At 34.0% G+C, this 27,566-nt stretch overlaps 1 protein-coding gene across 3 annotated transcripts in view; it reads right to left on the bottom strand.

Annotated features, from left to right (window-relative positions):
- CDKAL1 (CDKAL1 threonylcarbamoyladenosine tRNA methylthiotransferase) overlaps positions 1 to 27,566 on the bottom strand; it is a 625,067-nt gene that overhangs the window by 518,502 nt on the left and 78,999 nt on the right. For all 3 annotated transcript variants that reach the window (XM_074272562.1, XM_074272579.1, XM_074272570.1), the window contains exon 5: positions 25,832 to 25,916. In XM_074272562.1, the coding sequence (XP_074128663.1) occupies positions 25,832 to 25,916 (85 nt within the window). The remainder of the gene's footprint in view (positions 1 to 25,831; positions 25,917 to 27,566) is intronic.

Here is a 27,566-nt window from a genome sequence, read left to right as displayed (position 1 = left end):
AAGATGAATAAATTCAAGCAGAGAGAAGTGAAATGACTTCTCAAAAATTACATAGTTAGCAAGTATCAAAATTAAGATTCTAATCCAGGGCATCTGACTTCAGATCCAAGTTATTTCTAATAAAACAAAGTCAACAATATTTATTAAACTGAATTTTTAAAAATGTCAAAATCTCAAAAAACTACAAAAAAGTATCTGATCAAAGATTTGAAAAGATTTTACTAATAGATGATTCCAAAATTTGGCATAATAAACAACCAAATATTTGACTAAATTAAACATAAGATTTTAAAATTCTATTATACTATCTCATAAGCTGGTACAAGACCAGATACACTTCACTTAGGCCAAACTATGTTAACTTTGAAAAAGTTATTGTATTTCTCTGACTATAACCTTGTAAATAAAGTAAAATGTCAGGATCACTAGAAGTACACATCAGGGGATGTCAAAGAGTCAATCCACTGATTTTTTGTTGTTGCCTGAAAGCAAAAAATAATTTTTACATTTTAAAAATATAATAAAACTTTTATTTCAAATGTAAAAACCATTCTTCAATTGTGGGTCATATGTCAATACATTAAATATGGTTCTGTATTGTTTAGCAAAGGAAAGATTGAAAAAGAATTCTGAAATCAATCATGTTTGTCTCTGGAATTCTCCCAATCAAGGGATTTTCAAGGATTATATATGCTGCTGGGATCTACATAATTTAGCATATTGCCCAAGATTACCCAAATAGCTAAGGTACTTTACTCCTAGAATTCCTCAGCTCTACATACTCATTCAGCACAATTATTTATATCAGATAGAAACTGTTGGAAAGAAAGTCATAGAACAGAACAAAATCACAAAAATATGTGAATATTCTGATACCTTTGAGGTGTTAGCTTTTTTAAATAGAATCACAAAAATCCAAATTTGAAAGAAATTCTCTGAATTATACTTAACTTCTAACTGAACAAGAAAGATTTTGACACCCTCTCAAAAAGTAGTCATCTGGCCATGGTTTGAACACCTCCATCAAAGAGGAATCCACTCTTCGGCAGTCCAAACAATTTAAAAATATATAGCTTTTATCAAAGTTTAAATCAGCTGCAATTTCCTAGATGAAATCTTTTCAGGTCTCCTAAGTTGTCTAGCAAAATTACTTTGTACTTGGTTACCTCTTCCTCAAATACTCCTTTCAATTTCTAGAATTCAAAATGTTATGATTCAGGATGAGAATGCATCCCTAAGCCAGTCTTTAGAATACAAATTGCACCTTCTCTGATCTCTCTCTGCCCTTGACTCTAGAGGCGGAATTAGAATACTTCTTGCTTGCACTGCCATATCCAGGTCTCATATTCACTCTATGAAAATTTATCATTTAATCTATCTTTTGTGAATTATTATACATATATCAACCACTTGGTTACTCTCCTTTCTTTCATAAGGAATTTAATACTTAGCTGACAATCTTCCTCTCTACTACTGTCCCATAACTGAAAACTTCCAAATATATGGTAATTTTCCTTGAACACATTCACTTCCCAGTTTGTCAATCTACTCAACTCATATGACCTATTCTTCTTTACCTTAACTATATACAAGAATGGTCTCACTGAGTCTTACTAATACAAGTATTCCAGGCTTATGAACAAAAACTCTGAAATACTTTTATCCAAATATAAACGATCACTCCATTTTTCTTTCTGCTTTGTTCCACTTAAGCCTATTGTATATTCTCACTTTATCCCTTAGTACTTTTCCAAGCCATCACCCATGACACAATGATATAGTCTGAGACCCCTAAAATGGTTTAAATATTTTTAAAATATGAACTTAATAAATATCTATGAATATGAATATTTCAATACACAAAAAACAAGAGGACAGCATACAAAGCTATTCACTTTTTCTTCTGTACATTTTAAAATTGAATGCAAAGTAAAAAATAATAATAATAATAATAAAATATACTTTATTTAATCTCAATTAGGCCTTTACAACAACTCTCATTCCCCAGAGCAACTGAAACATAATTGTTATCCACTTCCCATACCCTTCCTCATACTTTACTAACAAGCTATTCACTTTTGAATGCTCTCTTCTCTTCTAATCATCTTAAAGCACTTTGACATAGTATGCCATTCTTAAGTCTCTGTGATCCTTCTTACTAATGTAAACTGTTCTTTCTCTGTTTTTGTGTATGTGTAAGTGTATGTGTATCGCTTAAACCTAAGCTATCCTATTTTTAAAATTTTATTTAAAAAAAAAAGAAAAGAAAAAAGAAAAACCGAAAAGAAATGCACAACAAAATGAAACAAAACAAAAAAGAACATTGTCATGTGTCCAACAAAACATCAAGGTTTCCAAATATATAACAATAAATTACCAGTTTGAGAAAGTATGTGTATGTGTGGGTGAAGAAAAAATTATATTCATGAATATCCATCTTTTCTTTTCTTCCTTGTAAATTGTCTTTTTCTCTGTTGTGCATGTTTTTTACCTTATTCTTTTTCCCCCCTTTCATCCCCACCTCCCACCTCCAGCCTTAAACAGGCTAGAATTAAGAAAGGATATACACATACACATACACATACACATACACACACACCCCGCCCTCCAACCCAATTTTCTAGACCTGCTAAATATTTATTTTCACTCCTTAACTTTTCTTGCTATTATTTAACCTCACCCCACCCACAGATCTCTTCCTAGTCCTCCTCCCTTACTCTTTGCTTCCCTATCTGCCCCTTATTTGAGAGAGTGCTCTACCTTTCATAGTGTTGCCTATTTAACCCATTCTCAATGTGAGTAGGTTTTCAGAACTACAAGCCCTCATCTCCCCTCTAATGCCTCTGTGTCTATACTTCCTGTGCACCTCGTTTGTATAACAATTACTATTTTTACCTTAATTCTGTTCCAGTCTTTGTTTTGAGCTACTCTAATTGTTGATGTCAATCTTAAACATATGGTATACATTTTCCATAGAAAAAACAAACAAAAGATAAACAATTTGTCCATGTTGAGTTCCTTGAAATTGATCTTTGTTGTTGTTCTTCCATGTTAAATTTTCTACTACATTCAGATTTCATTGGTCCAAAGTCCTGAATTCAATATTATAATCTATCCTGTTCTAATTGGAAAATTATCTTTAAAACCATCTTCTCTCTTTATTTCATTTTCAATCTTTCCTGTTTTAATGATTCCTTTACAGCAGTGGTCCTCAAACTTTTTAAAGAGGGGACCAGTTCACTGTCCCTCAGACTGTGGGAGGGCCGGACTATAGTAAAAACAAAAGCTCACACTGTCTCCCCCGTCAGTCCATTTGCCATAGCCTGGCAGGCTGTAGTTTGAGAACCCCTGCTTTACAGCTTCCTGCATATACTCTGAAGATTCCAACATTCTTAAAACTGGATGCTAACTGTTGGATACTAATAGCTCCTCAAACTATAAAGATATACCTCTCCTTTCTCAGTCACCGCACCCACTTTTCCTTATTTATGAACCATCTCCATCTGACATCCAACAGTAGCACTCTACTGAAACTATCCTTTCCCAAGTTATCAGTGATAATTGCCAAATCTGATTCTTTTTTCTTTCTCAGGCTTCACCCTTCTCACCTTTCTGAAGCATTTGGCACTAATGGCCACTCCCCTCTGAGTATATTTTCTTATCTTTGGGTTTTCATGGCACAATCTTTTCCCTCCTACTTATCTGACTAATCCTCTGCCTCCTTCACTACAGTATCATCTATATCCCACTGTCCATATAGAGGCAAAACACAAGCCTCTATCTTGGACCCTATTCTCTTTTGTCTCTATTTTTTTCAGGACTAAATCCCTTTTCAATACTTTCACTTTCTTTATCATTTTCTTTTAAATGCTCTAAAATATCTTTGATCTTGTCACTCAAGGGAAGCTAATTTGTACAGTAACTAAGGATATCTTACTTGCCCAATCTAATAACCTTTTCTTAATCTTCATCCTTTTTGACCTTCATGAAGCCTCTGATATTGTTAAATTTGTTAAATCACCAAGTTCTCCCTAGGAGTTTCTCCCTAGATTTTCATGACATTTCTTTCTCTAATGGCTCCACAGTTATTTCTTTTTCAGGAGCTTCATATAACAACCCTGGGTTTTCCCCAAGGGTCTATCCTGAACTTTTTAAAAAAAAAATTTCCACCATACTGTTTCATTCAGTGATTTCATAAATTCCCCTGGATTTAATTAACATCTTTACATGTGATTCTCATATATATATATATGTATATATATATATATTAATCAGCCTTGGCCTCTCACCTGACCTCTAGTTTCATATCAACAACAGCCATCTTCAAATAAATATTGTAATATCTCAGCTCACATATATGAAACAGAATTCATTATCTTTTGCTCCAAACCCTCCCTCATCTAAATTTCTTTATTAATTTATTAATTAATTAATTTATTATTTAAGGATACCTCCATTCTCCCTCTTCACCTGGGCTCACAAGCTCAACTCTTTACTTTCATTCAGCTTGCACATCCAAACTGTTACCTCATCCTGTCACTTCTACCCTCACAACATTTTTTATACATGATTTTTGCTCTCCTCTGATGCTGCCATCACACCGGTGTAGGCCCTCATTCCCTCACACCGACAATTGCAGAAGTCTTCTGGTTCCAATTTATCCTCCACTCAGCTACTAAAATCATCAGCTACAGGTGGATGTGATCACTGCACGCGCGCGCTTGCGCGCGCGCACACACACACACACACACACACACACACACACACACCCTCTCATTCAATAAACAATGTAAAAATCTTCTCTTTGGCTTTTAAGATTTTTCACAACCTAATCCTTTCCTATCTTTCCAGTTTTACACTTCATTTCCCTCTATTGACCGATTCTAAGATCCACTGACACTGCCCTCGTGATGGCATACACAACACTCCCATCTCCCAGAAGTGCCTTTTTACTGGCACATTTTATATCATGCCTAGAAAACTCTCCCTCCACACATCAAATTAGGAGAGCAAGGGATAATTTACTTATTAGATCATTGGAGAAAGGAGAGATTTATGGCCAAAGAAGAATAGGAGAACATTATGAAATGTTACTGGACAACTTCAATTACATTATATTAAAATGCTTTTGCACAAACAAAACCAACACACACCTCATCTTCCTGGCTTCTCTGGCTCCCTTCAACTCAGCCCACACCAACCTCGGGCAAGAATCCTTCCTCAGAAGGCTCTCCCCTCATCCCTACTGCTAGTGTCTTCCCCCTGAGATTATCTCCCATTCACAGAATATATATAAAACATACATACACAGTATACATATGTGTACATATGTATGTATGCATGTGTAGTTGTGTGAATATTATTCCCCTTATTAGAATATGAGCTACTCAGGGGGAGACTGAATTTTTACCTCTCTTTGTATCACTTTGCACAGTCTGTCATACAGTAAGCACCTGCTACACTGATTGTCTACACTTGTTTACTTATCACTATCCATACTTATTATTGATTACTGTATTTACTCATTGTGGATTATAATGGATGAGATAGGAAGAGACAATAAACAGGCAGGTTAGTTAGGAGGCTATTACAATACACCAAGAGAGAGGAGATGAAGACTTGAACTCAGATAGTGGCAGTATGGAATTGAGAAGGGGTTTCTTTTGAGAAATCCTGTGATTTTAGAATCGAGGTGTTGTGGGGGGAAAAAAAGTCAAAAAATTACTAAGTTTTTGGCCAAAGTTATTGGAAGGATAAATAGAAAGAATAAAGGAGAGGGGGAAAAAAAGGCAAATTTCAGGGTCATGGTCATGAACTGAAAGATACAATGAGGTGAAGGTGTTAATGGATCATTCAAATGAAGTTGTCTAGTTGGAGGTAACCCTGTACTTCTGGGAAAAAATTGGGACTAAATAGTAGATTTAGGAATCATATACAGCAAGCTGACAATTAAATTTTATATTTTTATATTATTTCATATAAAATATTTATTTTATATTTTAAAAAATTATATAAAAAGAGAAGAGAGCATGACAAGGCCTAACAGATTATGGACCACAATTATGGAACAAGAGGAGGATGTTAGATCAGAAGACCACAAAAAAATCCTTACTGATTCATAGGACCTAAGAGGTCAAAGATTCTTAGTAACCATTCAGTAAATAGGCACAGAAAAACAGTACTTATAAGCCAGGGTCTCTAGCAACAGACTTGTACCATTTCTAATATAAAACTTATTTCTCCTTTCTAATTGACGTGTAGTTTGCCTTAATTTAAAAGACATCATTATGGATTTGTATGTGATTTTCACCCTGCAAGTAACCTTTAGAATGAAATGAAGCAGGCTTTTTAGATCAGGCCATACCTGTCATGGGTCAGGCCTACCAGCTGCTATGCAACTTCTGTTCTAGTCTCTGCCCAGACTTGTAATTATTTACAGCTTTGCACCTGTCAAAATAAGTAACAATGACCTTCCTTGTTTCTCAGATTTGTTCATAGTCAACCCTCTGTTTAACATTTGAGGAACACATTCAATCAGTTGTCATCCCAAGAAAGCTGGAAAACTATTCAAATAAATAGAAAAAAGAATGTATAACAACATAGGAATATATTAAAATCTTTAAAAAATATTAAAAATGTAAAAGTTCAAAGGAATAAATAAGAATGATTACAATTAGCTCTAAAAGATAAAAACTATAGCCATAATATTAAACGACTAAGTCCATTTAGTAGCATCAATTCACAATTTGAAGGATTTTTTTTAGCTAAGGGAAAGAAAACAGAAAAAAAACACCTGAATGTCTTTAGAAATTAGAAACCCCCCCAAAAAAAGTATGCCAGTTAATTATCAAGAGATTTTTAGCCCAATAATTTGTATATGTCAGGGAGGGACCCAAACTTAAATATGTTTTTAAATTGTAGTCTTTTAGATCTAGACCCATCAAGAAACCACAATTAGTCTTTAAGTTATAATTGAATTTACAAATGACAGCCATCTGAAAGATCTAGTTTAATAGGCTTTCATTCTCCTAAGTTATGCAACTCTGTCCAGAAGGTACATATTTCTTTAAGAAATCAGTAATATTAAATAAACAAAGTGCATCTGGTATGCACATGTCCACATATAGATAAATACATGATGATTTTCAATGATTACTTCCAACACCATCTGTCAAGTAGGTAGTTCAAAACCCATTTAGTAGGAAAGACAGTCACTTTGAAGAAATTTTAAAGTGAACATACCATACCTCTCACTTAATAATAATCAAAAGAGAAAAATAAAATGCAGAATTTTTACCAGAAAAAAAGGCATTTTGGTTCTATTAAGCTGTGTAATATGAAAAACATTACAGAAAAAATTCCCAACTGCAAATGTATTTTTCTTTATTGGGGTTTCGCTGTATATTAAGGGAATGAGATGCATAGAATTAGCCAAATAAATTCAAAGTTTTATGTACGATTGAATTTTAATTTTTGATTGTTTCCATATTCTTAAGGAAAATGAGAAAAAAGGGAAAGCTTCAATTTCCTCCTCTTTTGGTCCATGCATATACTCAGGACTATGCAAATATGCACAAACTCAGGTCCATACATATATAACTCAAGGCATTTCTGCCAAACAGTAAGTGAGATACTCAGCTTTTCAAATGGTTTAACTAAATATCTTCTCATTTTCCTACCTAAACATGCAACATAAACCTGCTTTTAATTATTTAAAAATATTATATTAAAAATTTCATAATATGTAATTTCAAAGACGATGTGATCACTTTACTTTCTTCTGCTACAAAAGAGAAAGAAAATTTAAAAAAAGGCTGAAAATTATTCAAAAGTAAGTAGAGGAAAACCAAAGCCTTAATAAAAAAAAAATTTAAGTTACAAGTTTCTGAAAAGAAAATTAGTCAACTGGTTTTTGTGAAACTTATTTAAATAAAAATGAATCAATTTCATCATTTTTACCTATAAAACATGATATTATTTTACATAAAAATGACAGGTTGGGTGGTACAGTTAACAGTGTTGCACCTGAAGTTAGGAAGACCTGAGTTAAGAACTCATTTCAGATACTTACTAGGTAGTGGTGTGATACAAGCCAAGTGACTTACTCTATCTGTTTCTGTTTCCTCATCTCTAGACTGCAGGCAAAAACAATACTGTTTAATATAAATCATGCACACTCATTAAAGATAAACTTGGTTTTGCATGACATAATACTCTCTATATAAATTTATTTTGATAGCTTTCATTTTATTATATTAACATATCCAACACAAGTTGTTAAATCTGTAAAAAATACAAGTAGTAAATATTTGTATGTTACATCATTTCTGTCAAAAGTGTTTATAGGGGCATTCCTGTATATCTTAGCAGAGTCTTGGTAAGTATACTCCCAGGCATTTTGAGTCTTTTGTAATTACTTATGAATGGAATTTTTTTTTTGCTTTATCTTTGTTGATAATATTTTGGTTGTTATTATTTAATAGGTTTATTTTTAACTTTTAGGAAAACTGGAAAGCAGTCTAGCAGAAATTAGATTTTGACCAGCAATTCACAATACATCACAATAAGCTCCAAATGCACACATGAACTAAATGTAAAAAGTTATGTCACAAACAAATGAAAGGAGAAGAGAACAACAAATTCTTAAAAACCATGCATGGGAGAAAGTTCTATAAAGTGGGTATTTTCAGTCACACAAACTGAACAACTTTTACCTCTGCAATAAGGCTATTAAAGGGAAAGTACAAGAAGGATTTTCAGAAAAACTGAGATATTCACCAAAGACCAATCCTGTCTTTAGAATTGAATTCTAAACTGAGATCCCAAAAAGAGGTTTTGCTTCTTTGACCCCAGAGATTAAAAAAAACTATGGAATGTTATATAAATTATCCTTACTGATCTTAGTATGTACAGAAAAAAAGCTGAAGCTGAAGAAAATCAGACCCATGAATATCATCATTATGTCATTTGCTGTTAGGAAATGAATTAAATGAATACAAACTTTTAGATTTTAAAGAGAAAATCTATTAAAAAAAAAACAACATATAACTACAACTGAATCTAGAGTCTGGAAGTCTGGAAATGGAAAACAGGAAACTAGGGATTATTTTTCTATCATTAAGTCTATGATTATTATGGCATTGTAACTGCATTTTTTTCTCTTTGCTCTTTTTCTAACTGCACTGTCTCATTTTCTTCTCCCCAACCTATTAATAAGTTGCATTAGTCAGGCCTATGTAATGTTCTGGTTAGTTTTCTGGAGGTCTCAGTGGATCAGCTTTGCTTTCAGCAGAATAATCAACACAGGAATAGTCAGGAATAAAGTCCAAAGTCTTTATTATCTCCTTCACAGTCTGACTCCTTTGCCTGGGGCCAGGCTAGCTTTCTGGGGGATGTTCAGATGGGCCTTGGTCTCAGTGGAGAAGTGAAAGAGGACAGGCCACCATGAAGGAAGACAGCCCCGTCTTCAAGTCTCTTCCAGTCCTCCTCTAGGTCTGACTCTGATCTCTTAAATACTCTAATAAAATTAAATTAATTAAATACTCTAATAAAATTAAATCCATTAAATCCATAATCATACTGAGTATAAGCTAATCATTATATCATGTTAGGATTCTTACAAGGTGCTAAGTCACTGGAATGAATAGAGACAATTGATTTGATCCTACAAGGAGATGTTATGGGCCAGAACTTGAAACAAGGTACTGAGTGGAATTGAGGAGACAGTGATTAAATCTAGTTTAGCATTGATTTAATCCTACAACAAATAATGGTTTCCTAGTGATGAAATGATTGCTGTATGCTCAGTGTGGAGCATATAAGCAAGAAACTCTCAGGGCCAAAGAAAGACACAGGAGCCCACAATCCCACACTCAGAGGCGGAGTCTGATTCGTTCTCACCTCTACCTTCCTGCTGGCTGGAGACGTTCTGACAAGAGCTCATTGGGGATCCAAGGAGAGAGATAGGCCTCTACTAAAGCTAACCAGGCCCAGGAAAAGATTCAGGATTTTGAAGGACACAACAAAGGATCCGGATTTTAACTCCGGGCTGCCTCTCAGAAAGCTAGCTGAGCCCCAAGTGAAGGAGACAAGACTTGAAGGAGACAATAAAGAATCTGGAGATAAGATTTGAAAAGAGACAGTAAAGGACTTTAACTCCTGGCTGCATTTTAGGATTATTGAACTGAACTGAAACTAAGGCTGCCTCCAGAAGCTCCCCAAGAAACCTGCTCCCAGAGAACAATTACAATCTAGAGAAACAGAACATTACAATATCACTAGGGAACCATTATATGTTGTAAGATTAAATCAATCATACTGAACTACAGAACTCACTTGCTAAACTAGATAACCATTGTCTTATCAGTTCCACTGAGTTAACACCTTGTTGTAGGAATCCTTGCCTCATATATATTTCTCCAAAGGTCTGGCCCATTACAGGCCTAGGTGAGCCAAGAAATATATACTGTTGTACAAACCACTAACAGATCAAGTTATATTGCTTACTGAACAAAAGGTGAAAAAGAGAATTCAGACTACTTTTGAAATATGGTCACTCCTCACAGAATCCTCATCTGTCATTAAAGCATGCATAAACTTGCACATGCAGTGACCATTTAGGTCCTGCACAGATAAGGTATTGGTAGAAGTGACTTTTTATACAATAATCTACATGAATCCCAGTAGATATATCAATCAATTCATAAACCTGAGAACTGTCCAATTAGGATTAAGCAGTGTAGCATAACAATAACAATAAGGAGATAAGAAAAGATAATGAAAAGTACACGAAAATTCAAATCCACAAAACCAAGTCTCAGTCACCAACAAATCTTCTAGATTTGTATCTATCCAAGTGTCTATTCTGTTCTTGGTTCTCTAATCTTTCACTCAATGCACTCCTCCCTTAGGAATTTTATCTATTCCCATTACTTCCAAAGTCATCTTTATACAAATCTTTATTTCTAATGCTGACATTTTGTCGGAGCTCCAGATTTGGATCTCCACAAACTGAACATAATCAAACCAAACCTTATAATTTTTCTCTCTGAGATCTACCTTTCTTTAAAATCCCCACTGACCAAGTTACCAGTTATGTTTAAAAAAAAAAAAAATCAGAATTACGGTCTTCTTTCTTCTACATCTATCCTAAACATTTTTAACCATATCCATTTGTTATATGTATATGAACTAATATAAAGTGAAGTATAGAGAATAAGGAAAACAATATGCATAATGACTACAATAATTTAAATGGAAACAGCAACAATAAAATATAAAAAACTTCAAAGTTGTTAAATTATAATGACCAGACTTAGCCAAATGCACCACCCTTCTTTGCAGATGCAGAAACAAATTTGGGTGTGTTTGTTTTACTGGTATGCTGGTTGATTTACAGAATGATATTCTCTTTTTATTTTTATTTTTTTTTGTATTGGTGAGATCAGTGAGAAGAAGAAGGGGAAGAGGCATAAGGGGATATAAAACTAAAATAAATCAATAATTTTATAGCAAAGAAAAATTTTAAATGGCAAAATTAACCTTGTCATCAATTGTTCACAAAATTTTCAAATTCTATGATATAAAATGTATCTTTTATACTACAAAGCACAATACTATGCAAAAAACTAGAGCTTAATTTTTGTATTTTGTATTTTTAAATGACAAATGCTCTACCTGTCATAATTCAGTTCCATTTTTCAGAAAGGAGTTGAGTTCATCTATTGGAAAGAATTCTTTAAATTTTAAAAATTCCTACAGACAATGTACTCGTTTTAAGTGATTTTTTATTCAATCACTAAATCAGGGAAAACATCTCTGAAAATCCAAATGTGATAACATACAATATGAAAAGAAGACATGCAGTATAAAGTAGGTGATGGGAAAAAAATCAGGGAAAAAAATTCCCTATTTTAATCAATTTCACCTTGTGCCTCCAAAATTGTAAGAAAAACTGATTTTAGCCATTTTCTCATTTAAAACTATTAAAGATCTTTCCATAATTATATTGATTATATATATTGTATATATTATATACATTATACTGATGTTTTTTTATCAAGGCACTAAAATAAACTTTCTAGTTTTGTAAAAAATACACTTAGCCATGAATCCACACTTAACACCACATACCAAGATAAGATCAAAATGGGTCCATGATTTAGGCATAAAGAATGAGATCATAAATAGATTAGAGGAATAGATTCCCTCTCAGACTTGTGCATAAGGAAGGAATTTGCGACCAAAGGAGAACTAGAGATCATTATTGATCACAAAGTAGAAAATTTTGATTACATCAAATTAAAAAGCTTTTGTACAAACAAAACTAATGCAAAAAAGATTAGAAGGGAAGTAACAAAGTGGGAAAATATTTTTACAGTTGTGATAAAGTTCTGATAAAGGCCTCATTTCCAAAATATATAGAGAACTGACTCTAATTTATAAGAAATCAAACCATTCTCCAATTTATAAATGGTCAAAGGATATGAACAGACAATTCTCAGATGATGAAATTGAAACTATTTCCACTCATATGAAAGAGTGTTCCAAATCACTATTGATCAGAGAAATGCAAATTAGGACAACTCTGAGATACCACTACACACCTGTCAGATTGGCTAAGATGACAGGAACAAATAACGATGAATGTTGGAGGGGCTGTGGGAAAACTGGGACACTGATGAATTGTTGGTGGAGTTGTGAAAGAATCCAGCCATTCTGGAGAGCAATCTGGCACTATGCCCAAAAAGTTATCAAAATGTGCATACCCTTTGACCCAGCCGTACAACTACGGGCTTATATCCCAAGGATATACTAAAGAAGGGAAAGGGACCTGTATGTGCCAAAATGTTTGTGGCAGCCCTTTTTGTAGTGGCCAGAAACTGGAAAATGAATGGATGCCCATCAATTGGAGAATGGTTGGGTAAATTATGGTATAGGAATGTTATGGAATATTATTGCTCTGTAAGAAATGACCAACAGGATGAATACAGAGAGGCCTGGAGAGACTTAAATCAACTGATGCTGAGTGAAACAAGCAGAACCAGGAGATCATTATACACTTCAACAATGATACTGTATGAGGATGTATTCTGATGGAAGTGGATATCTTCAACATAGAGAAGAGCTAATCCAATTCCAATTGATCAATGATGGACAGAATCAGCTATACCCAGAGAAGGAACACTGGAAATGAGTTTTACACTCATTTTTACACTGTTTTCATTTTTGTTTTTCTTCACAGGTTATTTTTACTTTCTGAATCCAATTCTTCCTATGCAACAAGAAATTTGGTTCTGCCCACATAGATTGTATCTAGGATATACTATAACATATTTAACATGTATGGGACTGTCTGTCATCTAGGGGAGGGGATGGAGGGAAAGAGGAAAATTCAGAACAGAAGTGAGTGCAAGGGATAAAAAAATTACCCATGCATATGTACTATCAAAAAAAATTTTTTTTAAATATTATAATTATAAAATTAATTTTAAATTTTTTAAAAATCAAAAAATAAATACACTTATCTGATTTTTTGTCTTTTATCATTTTTTGATTCTTGTATTTCATGAGTGAGAAGATGCACAGTTGGCAGGAAAATCTGAAATGTTTTCCAATTTAAGATAACCTTAGAAGGTTCAGATGAAAGGTTTCTCTCATTAAGATAAAGTGTGGGGGGAGGGAGAGGGGGAGCTAGGTGGTGAAGTGGATAAAGCACCAGTCCTAAAGTCAGGAGGACCTGAGTTCAAATTTGACCTTAGACACTTAACACTTCCTAGCTGTGTGACCCTGGGCAAGTCACTTAACTCCTATTGCCTCAGGGAAGAAGGAAGGAGGAAGGAGGAAGGAGGAAAGAGGAAAAGAAGAAATAATAACGGAAAACTGCTCCAATAAATTAGAAATAGCCCTACCAAATTATAGGTCAGCCAATTAACTTAAAATTGGGCCTATCTCTTGAAATCTTTTGCCAAAGCCAAGCCTCTGCAGAAAGAGACTGGAACACACTTGGTTGGGGGGGAGAGGGGGCAATCCCAAGTGGCCACCCTTCCCCCCACTCCACCTCCAAAGAGGCAGGGGGAGGAAAGGCAAGGATATTCTAAGTTTTAATTGATTATATTGGGTCATCCTGAGGTCATTTAAAGAGTCTCTGAAAATAATATTTTTTGTCCTTTTGAAAATCTTTCTGTTGTGGATAATATATAATTTGGGATATGTATCTATGTATTGAGTATTTTCATAAATAAAATGATGTGTATGTATAATGTTCACTTGTGAAACTGTGTACTTAGATACGAAAGAAGTGAACTTACAAAGAAATTCTTACTATTATAAATATAAGGTTATGGAAAACATCTGTTTAGAATTTATCTGAAACTTTAGTTAATGAGATTTGTTATTGGAAGTAAAATTCCTTGGGCTTATAGTTAATGCTATTTGAGAGTTGTAAAGCTCCATCCTCTGACAGTTAGTGGAAAAATTAACTGGAGTAAATATGAATTAAAGCTATTTTATCCTGTTTTGCTGAAACTTAAGTTTAAAGTGCTTATGTTATAATTGTGTCCCTTCATTTTTTTCCTCCTGTAACTAATTTCTATAATCAGAGGAATGGTCAATAAGAAACTGTAAATGCAATTCAATTACATCATACCTTGCTATTTCCAAGTTGGTTATATGTAATCATTACATCCTAAATATGAGGGCAAAAGTATTTAGTCTGATCATCTATCTGCTACTGGATATTGTGTCTGGATATTCAAGTTGTTTTTTTTTAAGGTTTCTAACTAATGAAAGGCAAAAGCATAATTGCTGTTTTATCTATTGGGACTATAGCTGACAGCCGTTTTGCCTACCTGTGAAGAAAACATATTAAGTTGCTGGCCAATTCATACTGGCCTCTTCACATTTTATATCAGTCTGTTCTAACCTTTACTGGTTAGATTTGTGCTTTTTTTGTTCTAAATTTTGGTCAAATTACAGGTATTGACTTGCTTTTGAGACATGGGTCAGCTTTGATCGTCAGTACGCCAGGCCACACCACATGTATCCTCTGCATGGACTGAGAGTCTCCTGCCAGTGCCCATCCTAAAGCAGTTTTGAATGAGGCTTTGTCCCTTACCCCTGATGGACTGATATGAGGGAATTTAGGAACCCTGATTGGATCATCTATTACTGTGTACTTAAAATTTGGGATGGATTTGTTAAAACTGTGTAACTATTGCTGTATGTTTGAGGTATTTTTAGGAACTTATTGTACTAATCTGTTATGTATAGGGATTTTGATTTACTCTTGGGATTTATATGTGGAATGGTTATTTGATAATTCCTTTCCATGAGAAAAAAAGGGAGGAAGAAACTGGTTAGGAAATTGGGAAACTGATATGTTTTTCTTAGGCACTTCTGCCCTACCCCCTATCTCATTAGTTCAGATTGAGTTGGAAATCCTTTAAACAGTCCTTTTCGTTTTTACTCCATGCTTAAAATTTACTGGACTATGATTTGCTGGTTATGTTTTAAATTTGAAATCCCTTATTCTGCTGGAATTGCTCTGGCAGACTCAGTTTTAGGATTATTTTTTAGAAACAACCACAAATCAGACACTTGTCTGGGGAATAGCAGTCTCTCTAATCTGTTTCTCCACTCCTGTTAGCTCAGTTACTTAATTACTATTTCAGCATTTTGATATCAGGTCTCTTATAGTTCAGGGTTGCCTGCCTTGGTCTAACTGCATAATCTGCTCAGACATCTGTCTCTTACCAGCAGCTCCTGTTCTACCAAGAGGGGGCAGGTGGAACTATTCCAGGACCCACTTTTTCCCTCTTTTGGAGTCCCTGACAGACTTAGAGTGCCCCTCTTAGGATGGGCAGCAGCACTGTCTTGAGCACTGCTACTCCCCGTATAAGCAGAGGCTGAGTGGAATGCACAAATAACCACAGACCTAACTCACAGTGAACTATCCATCTCAAACTGGATTATCTGGCTGAAATGCTCTCCAACTGGAGCAGACTTGCTATTTCTGCAACAGGGAGGCCTGTGTGCCTCCCTAAATGAGGAATGCTGTTTTTATGCTAATAAGTCTGGGATTATCAGGGAGAGACTTGTCCTTGCCATAAGTCCTTGCATTTTTCTAGTTTTATTTTGATTGATCAAAATTATGGTGCTAAGACCTTCTAGAGGAAGGTTATGCCACAGTTCTCTTTTATTATCCTGACTCAGTTTCCCTAATTGTTCTGCCTCAATTTATCATTGTTCTGATCAATCCTGAAAATCCTTCCCTCCCTGTTAATCAGAATATTTGATAAGGATAAAAGATATCATATTTTAGAATATCAGAATGCCTCTCTCCATCCCAAGCTATCAGAATATCAGATACTGACTTATCAAGATGTCCCTCCCCATCTCTGGGGTGCCTCCCCCGTTATGTTATCCCATCTTCCGTGGCTTGCCCCAACCTGTCAGACTCTGTTCCTGCTATTAGCACCATGACTCTGCCCCTGCCTCAGTCTACTGTGTCTGGGCCACATGTAAATATGTCATTGAGAACTCACATTGTTTGCTGGATTCTTGGAGACCATAGTCTCATTCAGCCCTGGAACCAAACCATGGATCCACTTGGTCCCAGTAAATCTCTCCTTTTTAAATAAATTATTAAATACTCTCTAATCTCTATCTTGCCGCAATTTCTCTGGCATTACAGCAGAACACTGGGGAAAATCTCAAATTTGAAGGAATACAAGTCATTCCCAATTGATATATGATATATGATATATGGTCAAAGGATATGAATAGGTGGTTTTCAGATGAAGAAATCAGAACTATCTACAAGCCTATGGAAAAATGCTGTAAATCACTAATAATCACAAAATTACAAATTAAAATAATTCTGAGGTACCACTCATACCTATCAGATGGATTAATATGACAAAAAAAAAAAAAAAAATGATAAGCATTGGAGGGGATATGGGAAAATTGGGACACTAATACAGTTGTAAACTGATCCAACTATTCTACAGAGCAATTTGGAACTATGCCCCAAAGGGGATAAAAAGCACCTAATAATACAAAAATACTAATAGCAATTCTTTTTTTATGGTGGCCAAGAATTGAAACAGAGGATGTCCATTAACTAGGGGAATGGCTGAACAAGTTGTATATGTTTGTAATGAATATTATTGTGCTATAAGAAATGATGAGCAGGTAGATTTCAGAGAAATGTGAAGTCACATTAACTGATGCAAAGTGAAATAAACAGAATCAAGAGAACATTGTGCATAGTCACAGCAATATTATTATTCTCAGATAGTGATCCAAAACAATTCCAAAAGACTTCTAATGGAAAATGCTATTCACCACCAGATAAAGAACTGAATGCAGTCTAAATACAGAAAGTATTCTATTATTCACTTTCTTATTTTTTTCCCATTTTTTTCCTTTTGGTTTGTTTTTTCTATCTCAACAAGACTAATATGGAAATGTTTTACAAGACTGAATAATGCAATCTAGGCTAAACTGCTTACTGTGTTAGGGAAAGTGGAGGCAAGAGAAGAAAAGAGAAAATGTGGAACTTAATTTTCCTATGAAAAACACTAGAGAACATAGGAATAAGTGGAGTATTTCTTAAAATGATCAGCAGCATCTATCTAAAATCAATATCATACATAATGAGGATAAACTTCAACCATTCCCTTTAAGACCAGGGGTGAAATAAGCTTATCCACTATTCACCACTACTATTCAATGTTGCATTAGAAATGTTAGCTTTGGCAATAAGAAAAGAAAAAGATTAAAGGAATTAGAGTAGATAAGAAGGAAACAAAATTATCACTCTTTGCAAATGATATGAAGGTATACTTAGAGAATCCAAGAGAATCAACTAAAAACTACTAGAAATCATTAACAACTTTAGCAAAGTTTCAGGATACAAAATAAATCCACATAAATCAGCAGCATTTCCATGTGCTATCAACAAAGTCCAGCAGCAAGAGATAAAGAGAAATTTCATTTTAAAAAACTATAGATAATATAAAATATTTGGGAATCTATCTGCCAAGACAAAGTCAGGAACTATATGAACACAATTACAAAACATTTGCTACACAAATAAAATCAGACATAAACAACTAGAAGAATATCCAGTGCTCATGGCTAAGCCAAGCTAATATAATAAAAATGACGATTTCTTCCTAAATTCATCTACTTATTCAGTGCCATACCAATCAAAATGCCAATAAATTACTTTACAGAGTTAGAAAAAATAATAACAAAGTTTATTTGGAAGAACAAAAGGTAAAGAATTTCAAGGAAATTAATAAAAATTTGCAAAGAAAGGTGGATATATCAGAGCTACCTAAAATTATATTATAAAGCAGCTGTCATCAAAACCATTTGGTACTGGCTAACTAACTGATCAGTGGAAAATTTAGGTTCACAAGACACAATAATCAGTTGACAAAGGGAGCCCTAAAACTCTAAAACTCCTTGAATCCTGCCTCTGTAAAAGACCCTTCCCGAGGACATTTGATTCCCTGACCATCAGGAACCCTAATCTCATCATTTGGTTCCCTGAATCTAATCTCATCACAATGACTATAGTAATCTAGTGTTTGATAACCCAAAGAATCCAGCTTCTAGGATCAGAACTCTCTATTTGACAAAAATTGTTGGGAAAATTAGAAAATAGTATGGCAGAAACTAGCCATTGACCAACACCTTTATACCCAGTTAAGAATAAGGTCAAAATGCGTTCATGATTTAGACATAAAAGAGTGATACTATAAGCAAAAATTAGAACAAAGGATAATCTACCTCTGATATCTGTGGAGAAGGAATTTATGGACAAAGAAAAACTAGAGTACAATACAAATACAAAGTGGATTGTTTTTATTATATTAAATTAAAAAGGTTTTGTACAAACAAAAACAATACAGACAAGATTAGAAGGGAAATAGAAAAATGGAACAACTTTTTTTTTTACATCCAAGGATTCTGATAAAGGTCTCATTGATACAGAGAGAACTGACTCTAATTTATAAGAAATCAAGCCATTCTCCAATTGATAAAAATTATCAAAGAATATGAACAGAAAATTTTCAGATGAAAAAATTAAAACCATTTCTAATCATATGAAAAAATGCTCTAAATCACTATTAATCAGAGAAATACAAATTAAGACAACTTTAAGGTACTACTATATATCTCTCAGATTGAATAAGATGAGAGGAAATGATAACGATAAATGTTGGAAGGGGATATGGGAAAACTGGGACACTAATACATTGTTGGTGGAGCTATGAACTGAGCTAACCATTCTGGAGAGCAATTTGGAACTATACCATAAAGACTATCGAACTATGCATACCCTTTGACCCAGCAGTGTTACTACTGGGCTTATATCCCAAAGAGATCTTAAAGAAGGGAAAATGTGCAAAAAATGTTTGTGGTAGCCTTATTTGTAGTGATAAGGAACTGGAAAGTAAATGGATACCCATCAGTTAGAGAATGGCCAAATAAGTTATAGTATATGAATGTTATGGAATATTATTATACTGTAAGAAACGACACACTGGATGATTTCAGAGAGGCCTGGAGAGACTTACATGAACTGATGCTAAGTGAAGTGAGTAGAACCAAGAGAACACTATATATAGCAACATCAACATTATATGATGATCAACTATGATGGACATGACTCTTTTTCAACAATGAGGTGATTCAAGTTAATTCCAATATACTTGTGATGGAGAAAGCCATCTGCATCCAGAAAGAGCTGTATCGGGATTGAATGTGGATTACAACATAGTATTTTCACCTTTTTTGTTGTTTTTTTGTTTGCTTTTTTGTTTTCTTTCTCTCTTTTTTTTTCCTTTTTGATCTGATTTTCCTTGTGTAGCATGATAAATGTGGAAACATGTATAGAAGAATTATACATGTTTAACATATATTGAATTTCTAACTCTTTAGGGAAAGGGATGGGGAAAAGGGAGAGAGAAAAATTTGGTACAAAAGGTTTTGTTTGCAAGGATGAATTCTGAAAATTATTTTTGCATAATTTTTATAATAAATTTAAATTTAAAATTTTAAATGATATAAAAAGTTATAATTATATATATGTATATATACAAGATTTTTTTTTTTATTCTGGACATAAAAACTTAAAAAGGATAATGAGAGAAAGGAAAAAAAGAGAGGATTCCCAATGAGACTATGAAACCATTAATTTCTATATGCTTTTGTAAAAGCATATAATAAACTCTATGATAATTCAAAATAGTCTGCTTGTTGCATCTTGCATATTCTTTTTTCTTCGCATTAAAACATACATATATATACATATATATATATATATACATATATATATACATATATATATATATTTCAATGGCCCCTCTTAAAAAAAAAAAAATCAGTATTTCTAGCCACATATCTCCCAGACCATGACCCCACTCCCCAATCCCTCCTCCACACCTGCCTTAAAAAAAAAAAAAAAAAAAAAAAAAAAAAAACTACTTCATTACATTACAAGAACAATTAAGGGGCCTACTAAGTGCCATCCACTGCACCAAGTGCTGGGGATACAAATAAGAAAAAGAAAGGACATTCTCTACCCTCAAGGAGCATACAACGTAATGAGGGAAGACAATATACAAAAGAAATCCAAAAGGGACTTGGATCACATTGGGTGGGGTACCTCATAGGAAATAGAAAGTGGAGTGAACTAGAAGTCCAATTTCTATCCTGAACAAAGGAAAACTTTCGGAGGGTTTTAAGTATCCCAACCTTTGGAACTTTAATCAGAGGGGAAAAAAGTTTGACGGAGAAGGTATGTAAGACTTAAGTGATTTAGCAGTATGACTATGAGATCAAAAGTGATCAGTTTATCAGCCATGTCATACAAAAAGATATTCCTGGAATTTTTTTTTAAGTTTCTGTAGAATAAAAGTTAGCAATTATAACTTTCTATCATATTTATACTTTAATAATATGTTGGAAGATCCTTTAAAAAAAAAAAAAAAGTAAACTTAAGCATTGTCTCATTCTGAATTGAGAAAAATTCATTTTCTCCTGTTAGGAACATCCAAATTTATAAAACTCTTCTGAAAATATGGAAATTAAAATTATACTACTCTGAGTCTGGTTCTGATTCTGGTTGCCTCCAGGCAAAATCTTGGTTCTGGTTATATGTAGGCATTCTCTATGAAGGCAGAGAAATGCACCAAATGGGTCTTGGAAGTTTAGAGAAGTTCCCTTTGGATTCTGGGAGGGAAGAATCTCAAACTGAAACAAACTTCTCTTGGAAAAGCCCCTACTCTGAATGTGTTAAATGTTTTGTTTAAGGCTGTAACTGTGCAGTCTATGTCTGTGTAATTTGTGTTTTGTGTGATTTGTCTGTCTTTTATTTAAGAGCTCTGTTAAGTTTTAAGAACAATGATTAAGAAATTTGGCAATTGATTATTTCAATATTGCAACTATGCTTAGTATAAAATTTGCTAATGATATTAAACTTTTTGACCTGGTGTATTAATCTGGAAGTAAAGGAACAAAAAATAGCAGCCTGTTAGTTAGAGAGGAGGAAAAAAGCAATAAAATTCAAGCCTGGCCTAGGTTGAGCTGAGCAGATAAGGCCTCTAGAGGACAAAGGAGTTTATGCTTGTGGAAAGGTTTTGAAAACTAGTTTAAATTAAACCTAAGTGGAAAAAAAAAAAAACCACACACACACACACAAAAAAACAAAACAAAACAAAAAGTATCCTTTTGGACAGTTTTAAAATAATTTTACTGTTGCCCTATGCAGGCCAGATCTGGTTATCTTTGAGTATAAGATTTAAGAACAATGGCTTGTTAAAAGAGTCATTTGTTAACATTATAAATTATGCTTTAAATCCAGCTCTGCTGGATATGTGGGTTTTGGAGTCACTTAGCTATTCACTATATTGTGAATCTTAAATTTTGAAGGAAAAAAGAATGAAAGTGATTTAGGAAGTAGGGAAAGACAGAAAAGTTTTTAATGGAAGGATTTCTATGTGGGGAAAATTGAGTGGGAAACATGAAGGAATGTTTTGACTAGGGATGCAGTCTAGCTCACCTTCTTTCCCCCTGCTTCTTTGGAGCTGGAGTGGAGGGAAGGGTAGTCATGTGGAATTTCTCTCCCCCCACACTGTGTTCCAGCCACTTTCTTGAAGAGGCTTATGAGACAAGCCCACTTTTAAGTTAATTGATTGAATATTTGTTTCTTTGATACATAAAGGTTTCCTTGGTTAAGGAATATGGTCATAAATGTGATCCATAAATTCTAAAAAAGTTTAATTGATATTTTTAAGAATCTTTCAGATGCTTTTATGTGGAATTAGATATTCTGTAAAAAAAAAAAAATTTCAATGAAGATGCTATCAAATTTCTATCTTTTCATCATTGTTCACCCAAATATTCTCTGTGAAAATATACTTTCTTTTTCTTTTCCATGAAAATAATTTTGATACTTCTACTCAATTTAATAAGTATTTATTTACCCAGTTCAATGTGATTTAAGAAGTGTCAATTATTAGTGAGTTAAATTGAATAGGATTAAGTTTGATGTACAGTCATCTCTTCCACATTGCAACTTTCCCCATCATGATTTTGATAAATATCATAGGTCAGCATAATAAATTAAATGAGAATTTGAGGGAAGTTTTATAGAAGGTGTAGATAACATGCAAAAGCCAACAGAAGTCACAGAAAAAAAAATTCAGAAAAGCATAAACTGTATGTATGATATTATATAATGTCACCCCAAATTTGACAATAAAGCACTATAAAGAAAAGAAAAGAAAAAAATTCATACATCTTCTCTGGTAGGAAGAGATGGCCAAAAAATTTTACACAGATTTTCAGATTCAGGGGGCACTCACTCCTAACCCTTATGATGTAGAAGAGATAACTCTAGTTAATGCTGGTTAAAGAGAATCCTATAAACTATAATTACTTAATCTATCATGTATTATATCACTTATATCTGGTTTATAAGATAGAATTATACTGTATTAGGCCTGTTATAAGGATTTATACTAATTTGTGTGAAGAATGTACTATGTTAATACCATTCCATCCCACCCTCCGACCCCACCCGTATTTCTATGAATGTATTTTGACTATACTTTAAAAAGCACAACTTATTCTAGTCTGTTAGGATTTTTACAAGGTGCTAAGTCACTGGAATGGATAGAGACAGTAGTTATCTAATTTAGCATGGTTCAGTATGATTGATCTGACCCTACAAGGAGATGTTAGGGGCCAGAACTTGAAACAAGGTACTGAGTGGAATTGAGGAGACAATAGTTAAATCTAGTTTAGCATTGATTTAATCCTACAACAAATAATGGTTTCCTAGTGATATAATAATTGGCAAATACTCTGTGGGGGGCATATAAGCAAGACGCTTTCAGGGCCAAGGAAGACTTCGGGCGATTCAAAGTCAGAGATTCATTCCAATTTCCATCTTTGTACTGGCTGGAAACATTGGGAGGATGAGAGGCTGAAGCTGGCTAGAGACATTTGGAGGGAGTTCTTGGAACCAAGGAGAGAGATAGACCGCTATTAAAGCTCACCAGGCCCAGAAAAAGATTCAGGACTTTGAAGGACACAATAAAAGATCTGGACTTTAACTCCTGGCTGCATTTGGGATTACTGAACTGAACTGAAAGGAAGGCTGCCTCCAGAAGCTCCCCAAGAAACCTGCACCAGAGAACGACTACAATTTAGACAAGAGAACATTACACTAGTCTATGAAAGTTATACTAGAAAATTGATAACAAATGACAGGCCCCAAGACTGTGCTGACATATGGCCTGTGGATGTTTCAAATAGTTTTATGGCCTGCAGAAATGTAGAAACAGGCCTCCCGAATGCCTGTTAACAAAAACAGTAGAGGTTGATGGCCAGTAGAAAACATTCTGACAAAGTAGCAGTGATTTACAGATATTTCCCTTAGCTAATTAAAGGAGTTAGGAGGGACCTTCTTAGGACTTCCCAAAAGCCCATGAGCAGAAGGATCCTTGACAGAGGGGGAAAGTCTTAGATTCAATAGTTTAGGAGCCCTGGTCTCCTTAATAAATAAATAATTGTGCTCCTAATACATTGTCTGTGGAGCTGTGAATGGATATAGCCATTCAGGAGAGCATTTTAGAACTATGCCCAAAGAGTTATCAAACTGTGCATACCCTTTGACCCAACTCTGGGCTTATATCTCAGAGATCTTAAAGGAGGGAAAGGGACCCACATGTGCAAAAATGTTTGTGGCAGCCTTTTTTGTTGTGGCCTAGAAACTAGAAACTGAGTGTATGCTCATCAATTGGAGAATGGCTGAATAAATTGTGGTATATGAATGTTATGGAATATTATTGTTCTATAAGAAATGACCAGCAGGATGATTTTAGAAAGGCCTGGAGAGACTTACATGAACTGATGCTGAGTGAAATGAGCAGAACCAGGACATCATTATGCATGGCAACAACAAGATAAGACAATGATCAATGAGATGATACAAATCAATTCTAATATACTTATGATAGAAAATGCCATCCACATTTAGAGAGAGAACTATGGAGACTGAATGTGATCCTAGTATTTTCACCTTTTTTGTTGCTGTTGTTTACTTGTATTTTTCTTTCTTGTGCATTTTTTTCCTTTTGATCTGATTTTTTTTTGTTCAGCATGACAAATATGAAAATATGTTGAGAGGAATTGTATACATTTAACCTCTATTAAGATTGCTTCCCTTGGTTGGGAAGGAGGAAGGGAGAGGAGAAGGAGACATCTAGAACATAAGGTTTTGTGAAAATGAATGATAAAAAAGTATCATTGCATGTATTTGGAAAAATAAAATACCATTAAAAACAAAACAAAAAAAGACGATTGTGCTTAGATCTCTGCTTTAGGTTCTCTTTTTTGCAGCTTCATTTTTTTTTTTTCTAAATCTTATTCTTCCTGAAATATCTGTCTCAATTTCCACATTTAGTTCTGACCTCAATGATCATTCTTTCCTCTAAACTCCAATAGGACTTACTGTCTAAAGCAATGGTCCTCAAACTTTTTAAACTGTCCCTCAGAGTGTGGGAGGACCGGACTATAGTAAAAACAAAAATTCACACTTTGTCTCTGCCCCTCAGCCCATTTGCCATAACCCGGCAGGCCACATCATAGTTTGAGAACCCCCTGGTCTAAAGTATGCCATCCAGCATACTTTACCTTTAATTCTGCTGACCTTTTTTGTGTATGCCCTACCCTCCCAATTAGATCTTAAGCTATTCTGGGAAAAGAAGCAGGATATCATACATCAATAGATGTCCACTACTTTATGTAACTTTAATCTTTTCTATTTGTCTTCTCAACTCCTGCCTAAATGCTCAAAATTTACCAAAGATTTGGCCAGAGGACTATTAACATATTGTCATAATTTCTACAAAAAAAATTTTTTTTCGTTTTTTCCATGCAACTTCATCATGTAGTCAGTCACTTCGTCAACAGCATTAGGGACAGTTTTACAAATTTCTAGCAAAGAATTCCATGAAAAAAATAATTAAAAGATAAAATTCTGGGGCAGCTAGATGGTATTGTGGATAGAACATCAACCCTAACTCTAGTCAGAGGACCCAAGTTCAAATCCAGCCTCAGACAATAACACAATCACCTATGAAAAGATTCACATTGTAAAGCAAGTCTTTTGATAGTGTACACATTTCAGTTCAAACCAGTGAACATTTATTGTGTTACTACTAAATGTAAGGCACTGGTTTTGCTATTCCTTTTTGGAGTTTGCTTCCCTTTAGAAGGAAAAAAAAAAAGAACAACTTTCACTTACTTAATTGAATTTCTAAAGTGATCTTCAGCTGGATTTTTTACTGTGCAACTATTTAACAGCCACAAATCAGCTTCCGATGGATTTTCTAAAAACAGAAGAAAACAAAGAAAAGAATTGTAACTTTAAATTATATGTGTTTTGGTGATCTTGGAAAAATCACTGGAAATGAATGAAGTACTAGAGGACTTGAAACAAGGAAACAGAGTTCAAACAAAAGAAGGCATATTATTCCAAATACAAGATAAAAACTACTTAAAATCCTGAAAAAACTACATATTAAAATCACAGTTCATACAGATTTCTTCTATTAAAGTACAATTGTGATGCCTCAATTTAGAATAAATTCTACCCAGTGTCCCAAGAAGTCTTTCAAAAGAAATCAAAGTTATAGTAGGCTCTACACTAAGTTACAAATAATTTGATTATGGTCTTATCTGACAAGAAACTGTATTAAATGTTATCACTAAAGGGTTGGCCACTAAGTGATTATTTGGCTCTGGAAACTTATCTCCACCTAAAAAATTGATGGACACCATAAACTTCTCATGCTCTAAACTAAATTAATCACAGTCTACTTAAATATTTAAATCTCTTCTTCCAACTTCCCCATTTCTGTATGCTATCATCTACTCTATTACTCAGATCTAAAAATCTCAGACTTATAAAGTAAAAGGCACAGAAAAAAAGTTAAGTGACTTGTTCAGTCAAAACTGGTCCAAACTGGTTAGAACTGTACAAAACTGGTCAAAACCAGTCAGAACCAGTTAAAACTAGCTAGAACCAGTATAGCTGGTGTGAACCAGCTCAGACTAATACAGATCATTTCAAAGTAGTCAGAACTCTGTTCTAATCAGAACAGAGCTGATCAGAAATAGTAAAAACCAGTTGGAACTGGTAAAACAGAATCTGATCAAACAGGTCAAAACTGCATCAAACCAATCAGAACCTGCTGAAACCAGATAAAGCTAATTGAACTATATTCAAATTAGTCAAAACAAAATAAAAAACAGTTAAAGCCAAATTAAATATGCCCAATAACTAATTACCCAACAATAATCTATGGATTCAATAATTCTATACCCAATAAATAATTATGTTCCCAATGACCCAAATATGACTCATTTACCTATATACCCAATGCCCTATGTATCCAATGACCTAATAACCTCTATAATTCCAATGCTCTATATTCAATGATTTAATAATCTCTATATCCAATGACTCAATTCTAGCCCCAATTATCCATGTACCCAACAATGGACTCAATGACCCAATTACAACTGAATTACCAATAGACCCGATGACTCAATTAACTATATCCCAAATGACCAATGACCCAATTATGATACAACTACCCATGTAACCAATTACCTATGAACCCAATTTTTAATCAGAACTAGAGTCAATGATTCAATTACCTAGATACCCAATGACTCAATTAACTTTGCCCAATGATCAATGACCAAATTATGATTCAATGTCATATATATCCAATTATGACCCAAGACATATATATCTAATAATAATTATGAATCATGTGAAGCCAATGACTCAATTACGTAGGAACCCAATGAATCGATTAACTATATCAGCAATGAAAATGACCTAATTTTGACTCCATATACCTATCAGAACAATGACCTATATAAGGAATTACATATGTTCCCAATGACCCAATTATCATCTAATTATTTATGTATTCAATGACCCAATGACCTATGGAAACAATCACCTA

The sequence above is a fragment of the Sminthopsis crassicaudata genome, chromosome 1 (assembly GCF_048593235.1).
Source record: "Sminthopsis crassicaudata isolate SCR6 chromosome 1, ASM4859323v1, whole genome shotgun sequence".
In the NCBI taxonomy this organism is placed as follows: Eukaryota; Metazoa; Chordata; class Mammalia; order Dasyuromorphia; family Dasyuridae; genus Sminthopsis; species Sminthopsis crassicaudata.
Note: the sequence above shows the minus strand (reverse complement) of the source record. Positions and strands in the feature narration are given on the sequence as shown.